Genomic DNA, 24,826 nt, shown 5'->3' with positions numbered 1-24,826 from the left:
TTGCCTGGAAGAAGGTATCCACAGAGTCTAGAGATGGGTCTTTCCGCTCCAACAGACGGTGTGCCCAGGCCTGAGGTTCATCTGTCAGCAAGGAAATGATGAATCCCACCTTCGTCGCTTCAAGGGAGAAGGTCCGGGGTTGCAAAGTAAAGTTCGCATGAGTTGCGGAAGGCCCTGAACTTGTTTCGGTCTCCCGAGAATCGTTCCGGGGTTGGAACCCTAGGTTCAGGTGGCAGCATGACTACTGAAGGTGGGGGAAGAGCCCCTGGAGCGGCTGGCGCTGCGGCAGATAGTGCCTGAACTTGTTCTTCCAGTCTTCCGTAGCCCTCCTGCAAACTCTTAACTGCTTGAGTAAGGCCGGCCAGATGATGGCAGAGCTCGTCCATGGGGGAGGCTCCCTGCGCAGGCTCGGACATGGCTGTCCAGTACTGTCACGTACCTAGTTGTAGAGCCTGGAATGCAGGGATCGGCCTCTCGTATCCCCCTGGCTAATGAACCCCTGGAGATGGGGAACAGGTATTCAAAAGTTCAGGGGGCACAAGTGCCTGGCAGATGGAGACTGGTCCAGATGATCAGCTGGGCACCGACAGCGGGTTGGTAGAGCTGGTAGGATTGATCAGTAGCGGGCAGGCACCCGTGGATGGACTGCTGGGCAGGTAGTCGTCAGGAGGCACCAGGAACCCAATGGGTAAACAGGAGCGGGAGTATCGGGTACAGGCTGGGTCAGCAGGAGTCGGTCAGCGAGGTACAAGGGATGAGGCAGAGACGTGGTCAGGCAAGCAGAGGTCGTAGACAGGCAGCAATGGATCGGAGTCAAGGAACAGGCCGGGTATCAGGAAACCAGAGTAACGGGTACAGATTCAGACAACAAGATCACGGACACGCTGTAGACTGGACAGCACGGGTGGAAGGGAGCCAGTGACTAAAGAAGGCCTTAGGGCGCCAAACAGACGTACGACGGGTCAGCGCGTCCCCGCAAGGGAACGTGTTCCCGTTCGTGACCCACGAGCGCGTGCACGTTCGTCCGGGTCGACGCGAGTGCGTTCGTCGGCTTTAGCGCGCGTCAAAGGGAAACGACGGCCTCTCCACGACGGAACTCTACAGGTAAGTCTCTTACATACGACCGAGGTGCCCGAGCGGTCGTGACAGGTACGTTCCTTTCTCAAGCTTGAACTTTGGCCATAACTTTATTATAAGTGGATAACTGCACTTGTAACTCATTTAATGCTATTAGTTCTAACTAGGGATGAGCCGAACACCCCCCGGTTCAGTTCGCACCAGAACTTTCGAACGGACCCCAAATTCGTACGAACGTTAGAACCCCATTGAAGTCTATGGGACTCGAACGTTCGAAATTAAAAGTGCTAATTTTAACGGCTAATATGCAAGATACTGTCCTAAAAAGGGTTTGGGGACCTGGCTCCTGCCCCAGGGGACATGGGTCAATGCCTAAAATGTTTTTAAAAATGGCCGTTTTGGCAGGAGCACTGATTTTAATGACGATTAAAGTGAAATATTCCTTTAAATATGGTGCCTGGGGGTGTCTGTAGTATGCCTGTGAAGTGCCACGTGTTTCCCGTGTTTAGAACAGTCCCTGCACAAAATGACATTAAACGGAAATAACACCATTTAAAACTGCTTGCGGTTTTAATTTTATATCTGGTTCCTGCAATATGGTTGAAAAGCATTGAGAAAAATGGCATGGGTAGCCCTCCCTGCCCATTACCAGCCTATTTGGGTCTTGTACGCATATTAAGGGGAACCCTGTACCCATATTAAAAAAAGGAAATGCGTGTGGCCCCCAGGCCCTATATACTCAGAACAGCAGTATACAGGCGGTGCAAACAAGACAGGGACTGTGTAGGTTTGTTGTGTTAAGTTGAATCTGTTTGTAATTTTCAACTGGTACATTTTTAAAGTGTAGCTCCAGTCAAAAAAACTATTTTTAAGCTTTTTGGAAAACATAGGGAAGGGTTATCACCCCTGTATAATTTGTTTTGTCGTCCATCTTTTTTCATCTCACTTGCTGTTGTCTCCTTCCGTTTGCAAGTAGGAGATGTTTGTAAGTTGGATGTTTGAAAGTAGGGGCCTGCCCTATATGCTCTGCAGAAATGGCGGAACAAGGTGTTGGTTTTGCCACAACATTGTAAGCCCTCAAAGTGACTCTTGGTGGGCGCTGGAGCGCCCTGCTGTGAACGATTATATCAAGAATTGGAATTACATGCCATTGTTGAACAGTGGTAGAAAAATTGACCTTTGGTGGTTGTGGTGCTGGTGCCACAACACTATAAGTCCTCACAGTTACTCTGGGTGGGCACAGGAACGTGCCCTCCTGTGAAATATTATATCAAGAATTGTAATTACTGGTCCCTGTTAAACAGGGGCAGAAAAATTGGGCCTTAGGCACTGCTGCTGGTGCCACCACACTGCAACCTCTTCCATATACTCTAGTTTTATTGCAGGAATTAGCCCTGCTGCAAAGCATTGCATCAAAAATTGTAATTAAACGCCCCTGTTAAACAGGGGCAGAAAAATTGGGTCTTAGGCACTGGTGCTGGTGCCACCACACTGCCACCTCTACCATATACTCTAGTTTTATTGCAGGAATTAGCCCTGCTGCAAAGCATTGCATCAAAAATTGAAATTAAACGCCCCTGTTAAACAGGGGCAGAAAAATTGGGCTTTAGGCACTGGTGCCACCACACTGCAACCTCTTCCATATACTCTAGTTTTATTGCAGGAATTTGCCCTGCTGCAAAGCATTGCATCAAAAATTGTAATTAAACGCCCCTGTTAAACAGGGGCAGAAAAATTGGGCCTTAGGCACTGGTGCTGGTGCCACCACACTGCAACCTCTTCCATATACTCTAGTTTTATTGCAGGAATTAGCCCTGCTGCAAAGCATTGCATCAAAAATGGTAATTAAACGCCCCTGTTAAACAGGGGCAGAAAAATTGGGCCTTAGGCACTGGTGCTGGTGCCACCACACTGCAACCTCTCCCATATACTCTAGTTTTATTGCAGGAATTAGCCCTGCTGCAAAGCATTGCATCAAAAATTGTAATTAAACGCCCCTGTTAAACAGGGGCAGAAAAATTGGGCTTTAGGCACTGGTGCCACCACACTGCAACCTCTTCCATATACTCTAGTTTTATTGCAGGAATTAGCCCTGCTGCAAAGCATTGCATCAAAAATTGTAATTAAACACCCCTGTTAAACAGGGGCAGAAAAATTGGGCCTTAGGCACTGGTGCTGGTGCCACCACACTGCAACCTCTTCCATATACTCTAGTTTTATTGCAGGAATTAGCCCTGCTGCAAGGCATTGCATCAAAAATTGTAATTAAATGCCCCTGTTAAACAGGGGCAGAAAAATTGGGCCTTAGGCACTGGTGCTGGTGCCACCACACTGCAACCTCTCCCATATACTCTAGTTTTATTGCAGGAATTAGCCCTGCTGCAAAGCATTGCATCCAAAATTGTAATTAAACGCCCCTGTTAAACAGGGGCAGAAAAATTGGGCCTTAGGCACTGGTGCCACCACACTGCAACCTCTTCCATATACTCTAGTTTTATTGCAGGAATTAGCCCTGCTGCAAAGCATTGCATCAAAAATTGGAATTAAACGCCCCTGTTAAACAGGGGCAGAAAAATTGGGCCTTAGGCACTGGTGCTGGTGCCACCACACTGCAACCTCTTCCATATACTCTAGTTTTATTGCAGGAATTAGCCCTGCTGCAAAGCATTGCATCAAAAATTGGAATTAAACGCCCCTGTTAAACAGGGGCAGAAAAATTGGGCCTTAGGCACTGGTGCTGGTGCCACCACACTGCAACCTCTTCCATATACTCTAGTTTTATTGCAGGAATTAGCCCTGCTGCAAAGCATTGCATCAAAAATTGTAATTAAATGCCCCTGTTAAACAGGGGCAGAAAAATTGGGCCTTAGGCACTGGTGCTGGTGCCACCACACTGCAACCTCTCCCATATACTCTAGTTTTATTGCAGGAATTAGCCCTGCTGCAAATCATTGCATCAAAAATTGGAATTAAACGCCCCTGTTAAACAGGGGCAGAAAAATTGGGCCTTAGGCACTGGTGCTGGTGCCACCACACTGCAACCTCTTCCATATACTCTAGTTTTATTGCAGGAATTAGCCCTGCTGCAAAGCATTGCATCAAAAATTGTAATTAAACGCCCCTGTTAAACAGGGGCAGAAAAATTGGGCCTTAGGCACTGGTGCTGGTGCCACCACACTGCAACCTCTTCCATATACTCTAGTTTTATTGCAGGAATTAGCCCTGCTGCAAAGCATTGCATCAAAAATTGTAATTAAACACCCCTGTTAAACAGGGGCAGAAAAATTGGGCCTTAGGCACTGGTGCTGGTGCCACCACACTGCAACCTCTTCCATATACTCTAGTTTTATTGCAGGAATTAGCCCTGCTGCAAAGCACTGCATCAAAAATTGTAATTAAACGCCCCTGTTAAACAGGGGCAGAAAAATTGGGCCTTAGGCACTGGTGCCACCACACTGCAACCTCTTCCATATACTCTAGTTTTATTGCAGGAATTAGCCCTGCTGCAAAGCATTGCATCAAAAATTGTAATTAAACGCCCCTGTTAAACAGGGGCAGAAAAATTGGGCCTTAGGCACTGGTGCTGGTGCCACCACACTGCAACTTCTCCCATATACTCTAGTTTTATTGCAGGAATTAGCCCTGCTGCAAAGCATTGCATCAAAAATTGGAATTAAACGCCCCTGTTAAACAGGGGCAGAAAAATTGGGCCTTAGGCACTGGTGCTGGTGCCACCACACTGCAACCTCTTCCATATACTCTAGTTTTATTGCAGGAATTAGCCCTGCTGCAAAGCATTGCATCAAAAATTGTAATTAAACGCCCCTGTTAAACAGGGGCAGAAAAATTGGGCCTTAGGCACTGGTGCTGGTGCCACCACACTGCATCCTCTCCCATATACTCTAGTTTTATTGCAGGAATTAGCCCTGCTGCAAAGCATTGTATCAAAAATTGTAATTAAACGCCCCTGTTAAACAGGGGCAGAAAAATTGGGCCTTAGGCACTGGTGCTGGTGCCACCACACTGCATCCTCTCCCATATACTCTAGTTTTATTGCAGGAATTAGCCCTGCTGCAAAGCATTGTATCAAAAATTGTAATTAAACGCCCCTGTTAAACAGGGGCAGAAAAATTGGGCCTTAGGCACTGGTGCTGGTGCCACCACACTGCAACCTCTCCCATATACTCTAGTTTTATTGCAGGAATTAGCCCTGCTGCAAAGCATTGCATCAAAAATTGTAATTAAACGCCCCTGTTAAACAGGGGCAGAAAAATTGGGCTGATGGCATCACCCAGAGCCAGAAATGTTCTTCCAACATATCAGCGGAGGAGGAAGAGGATAGACAATCAACATAACAGGACAGTCACTCAGCATAGGCAGTCTTGAAGGGATGTGATATTTCAAAAAAAATTATTCGGTTACATCAGCTTCAGGTGCTTGGTAGCTGTGGGTGATCCAAGACTGATTCATCTTGATGAAGGTCAGTCAATCAACTGATTCGGTGGACAGGCGCACCCTGTGATTGGTAACAAAGCCACCAGCAGCACTGAAGGTGCGTTCCGAAAGAACGCTGGATGCAGGACAGGCCAGTAGCTCAATTGCATACTGTGCAAGCTCTGGCCAGTGATCCATCCTCAAGACCCAGTAAGCCAGAGGATTTTCGGTGGGAAAGGTGTCCAAGTCTGACCTTGCCCCTAGGTATGCCTGCACCATGTAAATCAGACGCTGGCAATGGTTGCTGGAACCGATCATACCTTGGGGCTGCGGACTAAAAAATTGTCTGAAAGCATCAGTCAGACGGCCACCTTCTCCACCCCTCCTTCTGACCGATGCCTCAGCAACACGTTGTCCAGGACCAGGAGTTTGTAACCTCCCAGTCTCTGGGAACGCATTGCACAGACCTTTCTGCAAGGCCTCCCGGAGATGTCTCATCCTCTGCTCCCTCTGCGATGGCAAGATAAGGTCGGCAACCTTACCCTTGTACCGTGGATCAAGGAGAGTGGCCAGCCAGTAATGGTCCCTCTCCTTGATCCGAAGAATACGAGGATCCTTCCGCAGGCTTTGCAGGATCAGGGAGGCCATGCAGCGTAGGTTAGCTGAGGCATTCGGTCCGGAGTCCTCTGGGTCACTAAGGGCAACATGATCCGCAGCTACCTCCTCCCAGCCACGTACAAGTCCACGTGTTTCTTGGGACTGTAAATCATCCCTACAAGACTGCTGCTGCTGCTGCTGATGCTGAGTGCCAGCCTCCACCTCCATGCTGACACAATCATCCTCCTCCTCCTCTTCCTCCTCCTCATCCTCTTCCTGTGTGATGGGTGGCACAGCAGGAACACTGTCTGGATAAAGGGGGCCTTGAGAGGCAAGGAAGTCCTCCTCTTCCTGCCTCTGTTCTGCCTCAAGTGCCCTGTCCATTATTCCACGCAGCGTATGCTCCAAGAGGTGGACAAGAGGTACAGTGTCACTGATGCATGCACTGTCACTGCTCACCATCCTTGTGGCCTCCTCAAACGGTGACAGGACAGTGCATGCATCCCTGATCATGTCCCACTGGCGTGGTGAGAAAAAACCGAGCTCCCCTGACCCTGTCCTGTTGCGGTAGTCGCACAGGTACTCATTGATGGCCCTCTGCTGCGTGTGCAGCCGCTGCAGCATGGCCAACGTTGAGTTCCACCTGGTGGGCATGTCACATATAAGGTGGTTCTTGGGCAGGTTCAACTCCTTTTGGAGCTCAGCCAGCCGAGCACAGGCATTAAATGATCGGCGGAAATGCACACAGACCTTCCTGGCCTGCTTCAGGACATCCTGTAAGCCGGAGTACCTGCCCAAGAACCGCTGCACCACCAGGTTAAGGACGTGAGCAACACAGGGCACATGGGTCAGTTGTCCCTGTCGGAGGGCGGAGAGGAGGTTGGTGCCATTGTCACAAACCACCATTCCTGCCTTAAGCTGCTGTGGCATCAACCACCTCTCGGCCTGCCCCTGCAGAGCTGACAAAACATCCGCCCCAGTGTGGCTCCTGTCCCCCAAACAAACCAGCGCAAGCACGCATGGCATAGTTTTGCCTGCGTACTTGCGTAGCTCCTGGAACGCCTACGGAGCACCGCTGGTTCTGAGGACAGAGCACTGGAAGAGGCCATGGAGGAAGAAGAAGAGGAGGGGGTGGAGGAGAGAGGTGTGTCACAACCAATAGTAGCATTTTGGAGGCGTGGTGGCGGAACAACCTCCAACACTACTGCACCTTGTCCTGCATCCTTCCCAGCTCCCAGAAGAGTGACCCAATGGACCGTGAAAGACAGGTAACGTCCCTGTCCATGCCTGCTGGACCATGAGTCAGCGGTAATATGCACCTTACCACTGACCGCCCTGTCCAGCGAGGCAAGGACATTGCCTTCCACATGCCGGTAGAGAGCCGGAATCGCCTTCCGTGAGAAAAAGTGGCGTTTGGGGACCTGCCACTGAGGAACCGCACATTGTACAAACTCACGGAAGGGGGCCGAATCTACCAACTGAAAAGGTAGCAGTTGAAGTGCTAGCAATTTAGCCAAGCTAGCATTCAACCGCTGGGCATGTGGATGGCTGGGAGTGAACTTCTTTTGCCGGTCCAGCAGCTGGGGCAGGGACATTTGGCTGCTATAATCGGACGTGGGTGTACTGCTAGCAGAGTGCCCGGAAGCACTTGCCTGTGACACACCTAATTCTACACCTTAATTCCTCTCAGAGCAGGTTTCAGAGAGGACTGAAGGTCTAGTGGGGTTGGAGATGCCAGCTGTTGAGGAGCAAGGAGAGGTCCGCTTTGTTCTTTGGTGTGGGTCTTTGAGGTACGCTTGCCAACGAGCTGCATGGCAGGTCAACATATGTCTGGTCAAGCATGTGGTGCCCAAGCGGCTGATGTTTTGGCCACGCGAGATACGCTTGAGACATATGTTGCAAATAGCAGCGGTGCGATCTGATGCACTCGTCTCAAAAAAGGCCCACACCAAAGAACTTTTAGAATAACGCGCAGAGGCAGCGCCCTGCACAGGCGGTGCTCTGCGGTGTGATTCAGTCGGTGTGCTGCCCCTAAGCTGGCCCCCGGAGGGCATCCTGCATTGTTGGACATGTGCCTCCTCCTCCTCCTCTCTCCTACCAGGCACCCACGTGGAGTCAGTGCCCTCATCATCCCCTCCCTCTTCATCGCTGTAGCAAACCTGGCAGTATGCTGCAGCTTGTGGAACATGACTGCCAGATTGCTGTCCTTCTTGAGCATCCCCTCTCTCTGCGCTCACGCTACTGCCTTCCTCTAGCTGAGTGTCATCATCAGAGCCTACAAAACACTGGGCATCCTCCTGGAGCATGTACCCAACACTGTGCTCAAAGAGTTCAGGAGACTCCTCAGGAGGACGTGGTGGGTCTAGGGAAGGAGTCACTGATGATGACATTAAGAGGAGGGAAGACGATGCGTTGGCAGCTGCTTTGCTAGTACCCTGAGACTGGGTGAGAGAGGATGAGGAGGATGAAGGGGGCTTGGTCATCCACTCTACCAAGTCGTTGGCATGTTGCGGTTCAACATGTCCAGCTGCCGAAAAGAAGGACAAGCGTGTCCCATGGCCACGTGCTGATGACAATGCACCGCGTCCACGACCAGCACTGTTGTCTCTAGACACAGAGCCTGCTTGCCCTCTTTTATCGGCTCGCGCCTGTCTGCCTCTCCTTGCTGGCCTTCCAGACATGGTAATGGCCTGAAGGGAGTTGGGTAAAACAGCAGTTGGGTAGTGTATATTGTGCTGGAGGCAAACAACACCCACTAACTCCTGCAGATGCCGTTATTATAGAACACCAGAGATAAAGGGGTATACTGTAATGGAGTCACACAACACCCACTAAGCCCTGCAGATGGCTCTATTAGAGAACAGCAATAAACGGTAGATACAGGTGTATATTGTGCTGGAGTCACACAACACCCACTAACTCCTGCAGATGCCTTTATTATAGAACACCAGAGATAAAGGGGTATACTGTAATTGAGTCACACAACACCCACTAAGCCCTGCAGATGGCTCTATTAGAGAACAGCAATAAAGGGTAGATACAGGTGTATATTGTGCTGGAGGCACAAAAAACCCACTAACTCCTGCAGATGCCTTTATTATAGAACAGCAGAGATAAAGGGGTATATACAGATGTATACTGTGCTGTGCTGGAGGCACACACAACTTCCAATAACTCCTGCAGATGGCAAGTGGGCTCAAATAGAGAAGAGCTATGTAGGTGGATATAGCGGTGTGTACTGGGTACAGAGCACGCAGACAGCACGCACAAGCTCCTAACACTACTGACTGCAAGCTCTATTATAAAAGATAGATCACTAGCTATATAGGTGAGGTGAATATAGCGGTGTATACTGCGGTCAGGGTACACAGACAACAACCACTACAGAAGAGCAAGATCGAAAATCGGCTGATAACGATCGGTGTGTACTGTGTTGAAGGTACACAGAACACCCACTAACTGCTTCAGACGCCAATACACTACACTAGGCCACCGCGCTGGCGGCCTTATATAGTGTTGGGCGTGTACTACACAGCCTGAGCTATGATTGGCCACAACATGGCTCTCCTCGCTGCTGGCACTGTGATTGTCCAAGCATGCTTGGCCAATCATGAGCCAGCAATGCACTGCGATGACGCAGTGCATTGTGGGCCGTGAGCGCCACAAGAATTTGGCGCATAACGGTCCATAATGGTCCATAACGTTCAGAATTCGCCGAACAGGCGAACAGACGATGTTCGAGTCGAACGTATGTTCGACTCGAACACGAAGCGCATCCCTAGTTCTAACCTAGAGGCACATGTTCTCTTCTTTTTCCTTTTGAATATGTAAGATACTGCTTTCTCTAGATAGACGGTAATCCACTGCTTCGAAGCCCAACTGGTGAGAAAGGCATGTACAGTGGATATAAAAAGTCTACACGCACCTTGTAACATGTCAGGTTTCTGTGATGTAAAAAAAATGAGACAAACATAAATAATTTCAGAACTTTTTCCACCTTTAATGGGACCTATAAACTGAACAACTTGGTTGAAAAACAAAATTAAATCTTTTGGGGGGGGGGGGGGGAGTAAAAATAAAAAACTAAAATAATGCAGTTGCATAAGTGTGCACACCCTCTTATAACTGGAGATGTAGCTGTGTTCAGAATTAAGCAATCTTATTCAAACTCATGTAAAATAGGAGTCAGTACACTCCTGCCATCATTTAAAGTGCCTCTGATTAACCCCAAATAAAGTTCAGCTGTTCTAGTAGGTCTTTCCTGACATTTTCTACAGCAAAAGCCATGGTCCGCATAGAGCTTCCAAAGCATCAGAGGGATATCATTGTTAAAAGGTATCAGTCGGGAAAAGGGTAAAAAAAGTATTTCCAAGGTATTAGATATACCATGGAACACAGTGAAGAGAAAATATGGTGCAATAGTGACATTACCAAGAACTGGGCGTCCCTCCAAAATTTATGAAAAGACGAGAAGAAAACTGGTAAGGAAGGCTGCCAAGAGGCCTACAGCAACATTAACCACTTCAGCCCCGGACCAATAAACACCTTAAGGACCAGAGGTCTTTTTCCAATTTCGCACTGCGCTGCTTTAACTGGTAATTGCGCGGTCATGCAATATTGCACCCAAACGAAATTTGCGTCCTTTTCTTCCCACAAATAGAGCTTTCTTTTGATGGTATTTGATTGCCTCTGCGATTTTTTTTTTTTGCGATATAAATGGAAAAAGAGCGAAAATTTTGAAAAAAAAAGATATTTTCTTCTTTTTGTTATAAGAAAAATCGAATAAACTAAATTTTAGTCATACATTGAGGGCAAAATTTATTCAGCCACATGTCTTTAGTAAAAAAATGTCAATAAGCGTATATTTTTTGGTTTGCGCAAAAGTTATAGCGTCTACAAACTAGAGTACATTTTCTGGAATTTACACAGCTTTTAATTTATGACTGCCGATCTCATTTCTTGAGGTGCTAAAATGGCAGGGCAGTACAAATCCCCCCCAAATGACCCCAATAACTAGCTACCTAGCGACACATGCAGCGATCAGAAAAATGATCGCTTAGTGACACTGGCAAAAGGGGGTGAAAGGGTTAACTCTAGGGGCAATCAGGGGGTTAAATCTTTATTGGGGGGTGATAGGGGGCTACCCTGGACCTAACACTAACTGTCCTGACAGTTTTTACTGTCACAACTGACACTGAATGCATTGATCAGTAAAGAAATGATCAATGCAATCAGTGACACTGTGACTGGGGGGGGGGGAGGGGGGGGATCGGGGGGGGGGTTTGTGTGCCTGTGTGTACCTACATGTCAGTGTAGTGTTGGTGCACACTTACTATTAGTCTTCTCCTTGTAGTCCGGTCAAAAAGACCGCCCCGAGGAGAATGACATCACTTCCTCCTTCCTGTGTAAACAATACACAGTGGGAGGAAGCTTCTCATTGGCCAGGAGCGATCCAGAGGGGGTGGCCGAAAACCAACGGCCATCCCCTCATCACGGAGCGCTCCTGGAGCGAACCGGACCGTCGTATCCAACGGGAGGGGGTCCGATCGGACCCCCCACCCGCTGGAAGGCAATCACGTACATCTACGTGATTGTGCCTGCCTGTGCCATTGTGCTGACGTACATTGGCAATACGGCGGTCCTGAAGTGGTTAAAGAGGAAGTAAACCCTGATGAGTTTACTTCCTCTTTCATTCCCTGCAAAGGCAAAGCATAATGGACTACTATGCATCGCATAGTAGTCCATTATGTGTCACTTACCTGACACAGGAGCCAGCAAAGTCACCGCTGTCCCCTGTAGTCTGGCGCATCCATCTTCTGGGTGGGGTCTCGCAGCTCCGCTGCTGTCATTCGTCATATGGATATTAAGGGGAACTCCGCATCAAATTTTTTAAAAAAATTTACGTGGTGGTCCCCCTAAAAATCCATACCAGACCCTTTATCCGAGCACGCAACCTGGCAGGCCGCAGGAAAAGAGGGGGGACGAGAGAGCGCCCCCCTCCCGAACCATACCAGGCCATATGCCCTCAACATTGGGAGGATGCTTTGGGGGTCTGTGACCCCTCAAAGCACCATGTCCCCATGTTGATGTGGAGAAGGGCCTCATCCCCACAACCCTGAGCGGTGGTTGTGGGAGTCTGCGGGTGGGGGGGCTTATCAGAATCTGGAAGCCCCCTTTAACAAGGGGACCCCCAGATCCCGCCCCCCCTGTTTGAAATGGTAAGGGGGTACAAAAATACCCCTACCATTTCACAAAGAAAGTGTAAAAATGGTTAAATAAGAAAAATTCCTTTATTAAAAATAAAAAGAATAAAAAAAAAGATTCCAGCGGTGCTAATCCACTCTTGCTATCCAGCGATGGATGATCATATCCAGCGACAGGGGATCTCTCAGTCCATCTCTCAGTCCAGCGCTGTCCATACATCCATCTTCTGTCTTCACTGCGGAGACACTGCGGGGATCCCAGCGCTGACGTTTCTTATATTAGGAGGGCGGGGCCACCCGTCACCTGACCCCGCCCCCAGTGACGTATGGGTGACGCCGCCCCCTCTGATGTAACGGAAACCTGCGTCACAGACCCCCAAAGCATCCTCCCAATGTTGAGGGCATGTGGCTTGGTACAGTTCAGGAGGGGGGGGCGCTCTCTCGCCCCCCCTCTTTTCCTGTGGCCTGCCAGGTTGCGAGCTCGGATTAAGGGTCTGGTATGGATTTTTAGGGGGACCCCCACGTCAAATTTTTTTTTTAATTTGATGTGGGGTTCCCCTTAATATCCATACCAGACTCATTGAGTGTTCTCTGTATTACGGGAGCCGACAATATAGCCGCAAGTGATTTTAAAATACTTTTTTCCTGCACAAATGACACTTTGTGCAGGGACAGTTCTAAGCATGGGAAACATGCGCCCCTTCACAGGCATACTATAGACATCCCCCAGGTAAGACATTTAAAGGAATATTACACTTTTATTGTTTCTCTTTAATCATTATTAAAATCACTGCTCCTGAAAAAACGTCCGTTTTTAAAACTTTTTTTTGCATTGATCCTTGTCCCCTGGGACAGGACCCAGGTCCCCAAACACTTTTTAGGACAGTAACTTGCATATTAGCCTTTAAAATTAGCACTTTGGATTGTGAACGTTCGAGTCCCATAGACTTTAATAGGGTTCTAAAGTTCACACAAAGTTTAGGTCTGTTCGCAGGTTCTGGTGAGAACCGAACAGGGGGGTGTTCGGCTCATCCTTAGCTGTAATAAAATCAAAAGGTACTTCAACAAAGTATTCGTTTAAAGGTGTGCACATTTACGCAACCTTATTATTTTATTTTTTTATTTACTTCCCTCCACCTAAAAGATTTCAGTTTGTTGTTCAACTGAGTTGTACAGTTTATAGGTCACATTCAGTGGCGGAATTATAGGGGTCGCCAAGTTCGTCATGGCAACCGGGCCCCTTGCTGCAGGGGGCCCTTAAGGCCCCCCTGTACTCTTCGATAGGAGGGAAGGCTGAGAGGAGTTTCCCGATCATCAGCCAAACTGAAATCGGCACTATGCAGGGAGCTCCTCACATTAGGCTTAGTGAAAGCACAGTGTGTGCTCCTTGTCTCCCCTTAGAGTGCAGTACCCGGCAGGAAGAGCAAAGGTAAATGTCTGCCGTTTTTTTTTATAAGACTATCTACTGTATTTGTGTGTGTGAGCATGCTTGTGTGTGTGTGTGTGTGTGTGTGTGTGCATGCTTGTATGTGTGTGTGTGAGCATGTGTGTGTGTGTGTGAGCATGCTTGTATGTGTGTGTGTGTGTGAGCATGTGTGTGTGTGAGCATGCTTGTATGTGTGTGAGCATGTGTGTGTGTGTGTGCATGCATGTGTGTGTGTGAGCATGCGTGTGTGAGCATGCTTGTGTGTGTGTGTGTGTGTGTGTTAGCATGCTTGTGTGTGTGAGCATGCGTGTGTGTGTGTGTGTGTGTGTGTGTGTGTGTGTGTGTGTGAGCATGCTTGTGTGTGTGTGTGTGTGTGAGCATGCTTGTATGTGTGTTTGTGAGCATGCTTGTATGTATGTGTGTGTGAGCATGCTTGTATGTATGTGTGTGTGAGCATGCATACATGTGTGTGTGAGCATGCATGTATGTGTGTGAGCATGCTTGTGTGTGTGTGTGTGTGTGTGTGTGTGCATGCTTGTATGTGTGTGTGTGAGCATGTGTGTGTGTGTGTGAGCATGCTTGTATGTGTGTGTGTGTGTGAGCATGTGTGTGTGTGAGCATGCTTGTATGTGTGTGAGCATGTGTGTGTGTGTGTGCATGCATGTGTGTGTGTGAGCATGCGTGTGTGAGCATGCTTGTGTGTGTGTGTGTGTGTGTGTTAGCATGCTTGTGTGTGTGAGCATGCGTGTGTGTGTGTGTGTGTGTGTGTGTGTGAGCATGCTTGTGTGTGTGTGTGTGTGTGAGCATGCTTGTATGTGTGTTTGTGAGCATGCTTGTATGTATGTGTGTGTGAGCATGCTTGTATGTATGTGTGTGTGAGCATGCATACATGTGTGTGTGAGCATGCATGTATGTGTGTGAGCATGCTTGTGTGTGTGTGTGTGTGTGTGTGTGAGCATGCATGCATGTGTGTGAGCATGCATGTATGAGTGTGAGCATGCGTGTGTGTGTGTGAGCATGCTTGTGTATGTGAGCATGCATGTATGTGTGTGTGAGCATGCATGTATGTGTGTGTGAGCATGCATGCATGTGTGTGAGCATGCATGCATGTGTGTGAGCATGCATGTATGTGTGGGAGCATGCTTGTGTGTGTGAGCATGCATGTATGTGTGTGTGAGCATGCATGTATGTGTGTGTTCACATATGTGTGTGTGTGCATGTATGTGAGTGTGCATGTATGCATATGTATGTATGTGAATATGCATGTGTTTATCAGTGGCGGTGCATCCAAAAGGGTGCACAGGTACCGCCCCCTCTCTCCAGCCACCCCTCTATGACCAATGGATAGATTCATGCATAGCATAGCATGAATCTATCCATGGCCACCGCTGCCACCCCCATATTTAGGTGTCTGGTCCCTTTTGGGGTGCCGGGCGCCTGAATTACAGCAGCGGGGGTGTTTTTGCAGCACCTGATTAGAGCCATAGGCTCTAATAGGCTTCAAAATAGGTGAACTGCGAGCACCATGCTTGACGCTCACAGTCTACCCAGGTGTGTTAGAAAAGTAAATTAATATTCACTTTCCTAACACTGAACCGCCTCTCCACCAATCAGGTGTGTGGGTCTGTTACCCATCACCTGATTGGCTGAAACGATAGGCGCAGCTATTGGACGCCTATCAGGAGGAGAGGACAGGAGATGCATGGAGGACCCCGCTCATGGCCGTTACCCACTGCCCCACAAAGACAGGGTAAGTGGCGGGCAGACAGCAAGCGGGCGGTGGGGATTCACAGTGGCAGCATTTGATGGGCACACCAACAGCATTTGATGTGCACAGTGGCAGAATTTGTTGGGCACAGTGGCAGCATTTGATGGGCACACTGGCAGCATTTGATGGGCACAGCGGCAGAGTTTGATGGGCACAGCGGTGACATTTGATGGCACAGTGGTGGCGTTTGATGGTACAGTGGCTGCAATTGATGGGCACAGTGGCTGTAATTGATGTTTTTTTCAGAATTTTTCAGTTTGCTTGCGCCCCCCTAAAAATTTTGAGCACCAGCTGCCACTGGTTTATATGTGTGTGCATATGTGCATTTATATGTATGTGTGGGTTTTTATATATGTGTGTGTCTGTGTGTGTGTGTGTATATATATGTATATATATATATATGTATATATATATATATATATATATATATATATATATATATATATATATATATATATATATATATATATATATATATATATATATATAATTATATGTGTGTGTGTGTTTTTACATGTATGTATGCACATTTTATGTAAAATGCTGTTTCTCTGAAAAGCGGTCCATGCTCAGATCGCTTTTCAGGGGCATTTGATAGACGGTAGTGAGGCAATATGTTGCCTACTAACCACCTGTTTTAACCCCTTAAATGCATCATCACTATGGTGCAACTGCATGCAATGCACACAGTTGCAGTGTGGTTGCAGTGCAGCCCCATTCACCTAGGGGTGTACTTCAAGGGTGCCCTGACTGAAAAAAGATTGTGAAACACCAACATAGAGGAACCCATCTCTCCATTTTCCTCCTGCAGCCGCTGAATGCCTGTGGGTGGGAGAGGAGGAGAAGCAGGGGGGGGGGGGGATGGAGAAATCCGTTCCTTTATATGCGGCCATCCACTTGGGACCGGGCCCTGGGGTTCCACCATCGGACTCGGAGAAAAGAGCCCTGTCCGGAGGTCGGGGGGGCACTCAATGATTTCTTGCATCGGGGCCCTGAAGGTTCTAGTTACACCACTGGTCACATTAAAGTTGGAAAAAGTTCTGAAATGATTTATCTCATTTTTTTTCCATCACAGAAACCTCACATTTTAACAGGGTGTGTAGACTTTTTATATAGAGCGTTATTTTCTTGACAACAAGTCTACATATCTCTATCAATCCTGGCTGTCACTGAGTCAATCCCACCGATTATGAGGCAACCTGGAGGGTAAACAAGATCCTTATGGACTTTGGGGAGGTAGTAGATGGTGGGAATTCTTGGAGCTATGGGTACTAAATAAGTCTTTCCTTTATATCAACAAAATCATTCTGATATGCCTCATTAATTTATCTTCTTTTTTTGTAGGAAAAGGTAGAGTTTGTATACTGTATGCATCCTGATTATTAAGAATCTTATACATTTTCTGTTGGTAATCCTGTTTGTCCAAAACTACTTTCCACCCCCCATTTGTCTGCCGGACTGACAACTTATGTTTAATAGCATCACATTTAGCACAGCAAGTTATTTATTACCACTTTGTTACATAGTTTGTCTGACTATTTTTTGCCAGAAGCTTGTTTCTTTGTACCTACGGGCACACTTTCTACCATTGTTTTAGGTCTATGAAGCACGGCCATCACAGCAGAACCAGCAATGAAAAATGTTCAAGGCACATCAACATTCATTTTCAGGTCAGTTTGACAATAAGAACCTCGACCGTCTCTGTTTAAACAGTTGTATCAGGTGATTAATATCCCTGTCTTTTCTGGGGGAAGATTTTCTAAAGCCACATCTCCATTAGCCTCCAATCACTGGAACAGCCTATGATTAGGCAGCGGCTCTGCCTTTAAATCTCACATGTGCTCATTTTCTCGGCAGGAGAATGAAGATGGGTCAAGTTTCTCGGATACGAGTGATGGGATTTGGCCTTCTTGCGCTGATGGCCATTGAACTTACCATGCAGCTTCTGGGCATCCATTTCCCAAAAATGTGAGTGGATCATTTTGTCTAAGGTTGTTATTCTTTGTATGGTTAGCCCCTTCATACCACCAACCGCAGACATTTAAATGTGATTGGCATTTCCATAGTGGTCACATGTTCGGGAGCATGTCCTACTGGCTCTCAATCAGAAGACCAAGAGTTATTAGTGACAGCTGTGAATTTGCCGCAGTTTTTGCCGCGGTTTGCGTATTCTGGCAGCCGGTTGTCAAAGTAGACCGTGTGTACATGAAGCCTTACACGGTTGGGAAAAGGTTAACATCCAGCTTCAACGTAATCAAAAACATAAAATAATCAGGACTGTATCACCACCTGTTGCTCTGACACTTCCAGGATACTAAAAACAATGGTAGCATAAGGTTAGCAGAACGACCCATGTTGCTCGGTCGGGGTCAGTTATCTGACATTCCCAGAAATGTGAAAAGACAAAGAAAAGTATTGTTGGGAGTTTTGAGGCACACCATTTTTACATAAAATATTCTTTCTTTATTAGTAACATTTATAAAACAGTATGTATTTCATTATAATGTACTGAAATTTCTTAAGTATCAGAATAATGATCAGTAGTTGATTTTAGTGGTTGTATTTTGATTTTATAAATCCATGTACCGTAAAACCTTGGATTGCGAGTAATTTGGTTTGTGAGTGTTTTACAAAACAAGCAAAGTTTTTTAATAAATTTGAACTTGATAAACGAGTGATGTCTTGCAATACAAGTAGCAACTGAGTTTAAAAGAGAAGAGAGGTGCCACCAAGTCAGGGGTAGGCAAACCCCGGCACACAAAGCTTCTTTTGTTGGCACTCGACTCCCTCTCCATCAGCAGAGTAGTGCAGGGAAGTGTCGGTGAGACACTAATGCATTACAATTTCAGAATTCCCCACACCGCACCTGCACTGAGGGGGAGGCTCTGTGCCCCCACACATTGTAAAAGATGGGAAACATTATTTGATTCTCTAACTTTGCTGTTGCTGCGATTGTCAGCTTTTGTGATGGGGAAGAGATTGGGTGCAGTTCCGCTGGGGGGGGGGGGGTCCCTTTTTCTAGGAGGAGGAGGACTGTCATTGGCCACTGCTAAAGCAAGTCATAGTCCTGCTAGCCCCATCCACCATCTGGAGGAAAGGGACTTGCTTGGTTGCCACCAACAATCTCACAAAGAAGGGATTTTGTTGTGATTGTGAAAACCACAATCAGGTGACAGTTTGTGGAATTACTGTTGAGCTTCTGGGAACTTTGTTGAAATTATTCCTGAACCTTTACGTCACTTACTACTGAACCCCTGAACTCCGTGTCCCTTTAAGCCACAGCCAGTACTCAGTGCAATGAAAATCACACCCAACTTTTCCTGTGGCGCAGAGCGCCCAGCTTTTTCTCAGCTGCAGGGGCACAACTTATGAATCTGTACACAGGCTAACTGCTTTCAAAAAATGCCCCTGACCTGAGCTCATCATTGTGCATCCATTCCAGATGCTTGTATGTAACATCCCATACATCCCATACAAGCATGTGGGCTGGATGCGAGTGGTGGATCAGCAGGATAAATGTGCCAGGACAGATAGATGTGTCTCATCTCTGCTTCCTTTCCCCACTCTGCATATCACGCATATCATAGGATGAGAAGAGGGTACAGAAGTGGAGCAGATGAGCAGGAGGGTACAGCATGGGGAAAATGAGCAGAAGGGGTTCAGAGGTGGTACAGATGAGCAGGAGGGTACAGTGGTGGGGCAGATGTGCAGGGAGAGACAGGGGTGAAAGAGATGAGAAGGGGTTCAGTAGTGGGACAGAAGAGCAGGGGAGTACAGTGTTGGGACAGATGAGCAGGGGGGTTCAATGTAGGGCCAGATGAGCAGGGGGGTTCAGTGTTGGGCCAGATGAGCAGGGGGATTTAGTGCTGGGGAAGATTAGAAGGGGGTTCAGTAGTGGGACAGAAAAGCAGGAGGGTAGAGCTGTGGGTCAGATGTGAAAGGAGGTGTTTTGGTGAGACAGATGAGCAGGGGGGTTCAGTGTTGGGCCTTGGCTTTTTGACTGGATCTGAAAGCGATGCTTGAATCCCTCATTGAACGCAGCTTGAAAGGGATGGTGTCCATGGCGGTGTGGAGGACGTTCTATTTGGACAGCTTTACCCTAGATGCCTGCATATTTAGACTTAACCATATTGCTACACTTAGAGACGCCTCTCTGTTACTAATAAAGAAAGAATATTTTATTAAAAAAAACACGGTGTGCCTCCAAAAACCCAACAACACTGTCTTTTACTATATAGGGATAGGGCACTAAAATTCCCTCTTTTCTATAACATATGACTAGTCCCAGAAATGTGTCGGAAGGAGAGGATTTTCTGGGCACTGTGGCTTCTGGAGAGATCACATGGACAAGGAGACAGGTCTTGTTTTTTACTTTTTGATCTTATGACAGTGGAGCTTAAGGCCATGTAGACACAGGTGGAGAGCTGCAGCAAAAAAGATGTTCAAGCCCATACTTTACCTTACTGCCGATTGGTGACATTCAGGCCAGAACATTTGTGGCACGATGCGCCAGTTTTAACTCAGCATGTAGTGGTCTGTAGGCATTACGCCTGCCAAACTCACCCATTAAAATCAACGGGACTGCAATGCAACTGCATGGCAAATGTTGCTATGGCAATTGCGGCAGAGTTCTCAAATGTTCAGCAGTATTCCCTCTTGTCCACCTGTAAAATGGGCTCTAATGTAGGGAACGTAAGTTCAACTCAAACATCGGGTGTTCGTTTGTTAGTTGAACAACGGAACTAATGGGGCGCTTGTGGGAAATTCGCCCTCCGGCGAACGCTCCATAATGCACTGCGAGATTGCCGGGCATGGGCATGGATGGGGGGCCGCGCCTGTGCGCCCACATTGCACGGGCCACCACTGGTAGAGAATATAATACAATGCAGTGTAGAGAATATAAAATACAATGTAGTATAGAAAATATATAATACAGTGCAGTGTATAGAGGATATATAATACAGTGCAGTGTATAGAGTATATAATACAGTGCAGTGTATAGAGTATATAATACAGTGTAGTGTAGAGGATATTAAATACACTGCAGTGTAGAGAATATATAATACAGTGTAGTGGATATATAATACAGTAGAGTGTAGAGAATATATAATACAATGTAGTGTAGAGGATAAATACACAGCAGTGTATAGAGTATATAATACAGTGTATTGTAGAGGATATATAATACAGTGCAGTGTATAGAGTATATAATGCAGTACAGTGTAGAGAATATATTATACAGTGTAGTGGATTATAATACGGTGCAGTGTATAGAGTATATAATACAGTGCAGTGTAGAGGTTATATAATACAGTGCAGTGTAGAGGATATATAATACACTGCAGTGTAGAGAATATATAATACAGTGTAGTGGATATATAATACGGTGCAGTGTATAGAGTATATAATACAGTGCAGTGTAGAGGATAAATAATACACTGCAGTGTAGAGAATATATAATACAGTGTAGTGTAGAGGATATATAATACAGTGCAGTGTATAGAGTATATAATACAGTGTAGTGTAGGGGATATATAATACAGTGCAGTGTATAGAGTATATAATACAGTGCAGTGTATAGAGTATATAATACACTGCAGTGTAGAGGTTATATAATACACTGCAGTGTAGAGAATATATAATACAGTGTAGTGTAGAGAATATATAATACAGTGTAGTGTAGAGAATATATAATACAGTGTAGTGTAGAGAATATACAATACAGTGTAGTGTAGAGAATATACAATACAGTGTAGTGTAGAGAATATATAATACAGTGCAGTGTAGAGAATAAATAATATACCGACATAGCATAACGGCGATTTTCGCAGCTGAGCCATGCTGCCGCAGTACAACTGCGGCGGCTGGTAGACATGTGCAAAAGGAAAAAATTTGTTTAGTTTCATTTCGTTTTAATTCGTTAATTAATTAATTTTGTTTTAGTTATATTCGTTAAAACCGTTAAATTCGTTTTCGTATTTCTTTTAGTTTTCTGCCGAATTCGAAAAATCAGTCACATTAGAAAATATTTCAACCAAATTCGAAAATATTTCTACCGAATTCGAAATGATTTCAACATGATTCAAAATCATTTCAACCGCATTCAAAACTATTTCAACCGGATTTGAAAATATTTTGTGACCCGAATTTAGGGCCATGTATCTCGGGGTCACTTGATGCTAGAAACCCCAAATTTGGATATGTTGTAGTACTAGTTCTATTGTGTTTGCATACCAAATTTGGTGTTTCTATCCATAAGTGACCCCGAGATACGTGGCCTCAAATTCGGGTCACAACATGTCATTCTCTGCTGCAGAAAAGTACTTTCATATTGCCCATATCTGGGGTCGCTTGGTGGCAGGTGACGTGGCAAGTGGACAATCCACAACTTGGTCACATGGCACTCGTGGCAGGTCACGTGCAAGTGGACAATACACAACTTGTGGCAGGTGACGTGGCAAGTGGACAAATACAATACACAACTTTTGGCAAGTGGACAATGACATACAGCATATACACTTGCCTTGCGATCAACATCTGTGACTTCTTCAATCAGGCATGCTGACAACTTCATTAATACCATAAATATAAATGAAATAAGATGTGTGTGTTTTTTTTGCACTGGTACACTGCAAGTATGAAAAGTTGATGTGACAGATATATAAGTAAGTATAAGTAACTAACCATCTTCCAAAATTTCTAATTCAAATCGAAAGATTAGAACAGAATAGAAAAAAAAAAATTTAATAGAATAAAATAGAAAGAATATACAACCATCTTCTGAAATTCAAATTTGAATAGAATAAATTTGAATTTCGAATAGTATGAATTAAAATTTTTAAATGAATTAATTTTAAATTTGGATAGAAAAGATTATAATAAAATAGAAAATAGACTAGAAAAACGAAGAACAGAACAGAATATATTATATTTAATCTGTTCTGTTCTATTGTTTTTCTAGTCTATTCTTTTATATTCTATTAAAATCGAAATCATTATATGCTAAATTCGAAATATATTTTATATATATATATATATATATATATATATATATATATATTTCTGACATTTGAATAGAATAGATTAGAATAGAAATAGAGAATAGACTAGAACAATAGAACAGAATAGAATATAGATACTATCTATTTCATTTAGAATTTTTTTGCAGATTACCATTTGTTTTAATAAGATCTCCTGCAGACTATTAGCATCTATTTCATTTTTTTGCAGATCTCCTGCAGACTATTAGTATCTATTTCGTTTTTTCACCAGATCTCCTGCAGACTATTAGCATCTATTCATTTTTTTTTTGCAGATCTCCTGCAGACTGTTAGCATCTATTTTTTTTTTAGCAAATCTCATGTAGACTATTAACAGCCATTTCACTTCTTTTTTTGCAGATCTCCTGCAGACTGTTAGAATCAATTTCATTTTTCTTTTTTTGCAGATTACTATTTATTTCCATCAGATCTCCTGCAGTATATTAACATCTATTTCATTTTTTTGCAGATCTCCTGCAGACTATTAGCATCTATTTCATTTTTATTTTAATTTTTTTGCATTAGAACAGCCATTTCCTTTAGATATAGATGCTAATAGTCTGCAGGAGATCTGCAAACAATGAAATATATGTTATTATAGTGCAGGAAATCTGGTGGAAATAAATAGTAATCTCCAAAAAAAAAAAAATGAAATTGATTTTAACAGTCTGCAGGAGATCTGCAAAAAAAAAAAGAAGTGAAATGGCTGTTAATAGTCTACAGGAGATCTGCTAAAAAAATAGATGCTAATGGTCTGCAGGAGATCTGGTTAGAAAACAAAATAGATACTAATAGTCTGCAGGAGATCTTATGGAAACAAATAGTAATCAGCAAAAGAAATTAAAAATGAAATAGATAGTATCTATATTCTATTCTGTTCTATTATTGTTCTAGTCTATTCTCTATTTCCATTCTAATCTTTTCTATTCAAATTCATTCTATACAAAATTCGAATGTCAGAAAGAAAATATATAAAATATATATAATATATATATATAAATATATATAATTATATATATATATATATATATATATATATATATATATAACCATCATCTTCCGAAATTTGAATTTTGTATATAATGATTGCGATTTTAATAGAATATAAAAGAATAGACTAGAAAAACAATAGAACAGAACAGAATAAAATATAATATATTCTATTCTGTTCTATCATTTTTCTAGTCTATTTTCTATTTTATTATAATATTTTCTATCCAAATTTAAAATTAATTAATTAAAAATTTTGAATTCATACTATTCGAAATTCTAATTTATTCTATTTGAAATTTGAATTTGAGAAGATGGTTGTATATTCTTTCTATTTTATTCTATTAAATTATATTTTTTTTCTAATCTTTTCTATTTCAATTAGAAATTTTGGAAGATGGTTAGTTACTTATATACATCTGTCACATCAACTTCTCATACTTGCAGTGTACCAGTGCAAAAAACACACACATCTTATTTCATTTATATTACTTTTCTGCAGAAGAGAATGACATTTTGCGACCCGACTTTGGGGCCATGTATCTCAGGGCCACTTATAGCTAGGAACCCCAAATTTGGTATGCAAACACAATAGAATTAGCACTACAATGTGTCATAATTTGGGGTTTCTAGCACCAAGTGACCCCGAGATACATGGCCCTAAATTCGGATCGCAAAATATTTTCGAAAATGTCAAGCACTTTTCTGCAGCAGAGAATCACATTTTGTGACCCGACTTTGGGGCCCCGTAACTCGGGGTCACTTGGTGCTAGAAACCCCAAATCCCCGCCCGAGATACATGGCCCCAAAGTCGGGCGCAAAATGTAATTTTTCGAATTTGATTCGAATTTCGTTTGAATTTGTTAGCATTGTAATTCGGTAATTCGGATGCATCCAAATGTCCAAATAATGAAAATTCGTCCGAATTTCGATTCGGAACGAAACGAAATGCACATGTCTAGCGGCTGGTCGGCTAGCGGTTAAGCCACAACATGCAGAAGAAGCCCAATTTTTCTGCACCTGTTTGACAGGTGCATGTCATTTCAATTTTTGTTCTCATTTTTAACAGCAGGGCTCATCAAGAGTAACTGTGAGGGTGGTGAAATGCGGGTTGTTTGGGGGGTATGCTGAACGGACTTGAAGCCATGATGGCCCTGAGGGACTGTTAAACCTGGTTTAATTTAGTTTAATTTGATTTCTGCTCTGTTGATTGCAGTTTGAGCTGTTTGTTTCAGTATGCATGCATATGGAACCGGCCTTAAATATATGCTCATATTACTATGACCTTTGG

General features: G+C 44.7%; 1 protein-coding gene across 1 annotated transcript in view; it reads left to right on the top strand.

Moving 5' to 3' along the window:
- Nucleotides 1-17,366: 17,366 nt before the first annotated feature.
- The window catches only part of LOC143961315 (galactose-3-O-sulfotransferase 4-like), a 126,683-nt gene continuing 119,223 nt past the window's right edge, over nucleotides 17,367-24,826 (top strand). The window contains exon 1 of the mRNA XM_077470572.1: nucleotides 17,367-17,473. Coding sequence (XP_077326698.1) covers nucleotides 17,367-17,473 — 107 coding nt within the window. The remainder of the gene's footprint in view (nucleotides 17,474-24,826) is intronic.

Source organism: Lithobates pipiens, unplaced genomic scaffold (assembly GCF_037356315.1).
Source record: "Lithobates pipiens isolate NorthernLeopardFrog02 unplaced genomic scaffold, aLitPip1_a1.2 Scaffold_8, whole genome shotgun sequence".
Taxonomy (NCBI): domain Eukaryota; kingdom Metazoa; phylum Chordata; class Amphibia; order Anura; family Ranidae; genus Lithobates; species Lithobates pipiens.
This window is presented reverse-complemented; position numbering and strand designations above follow the sequence as displayed.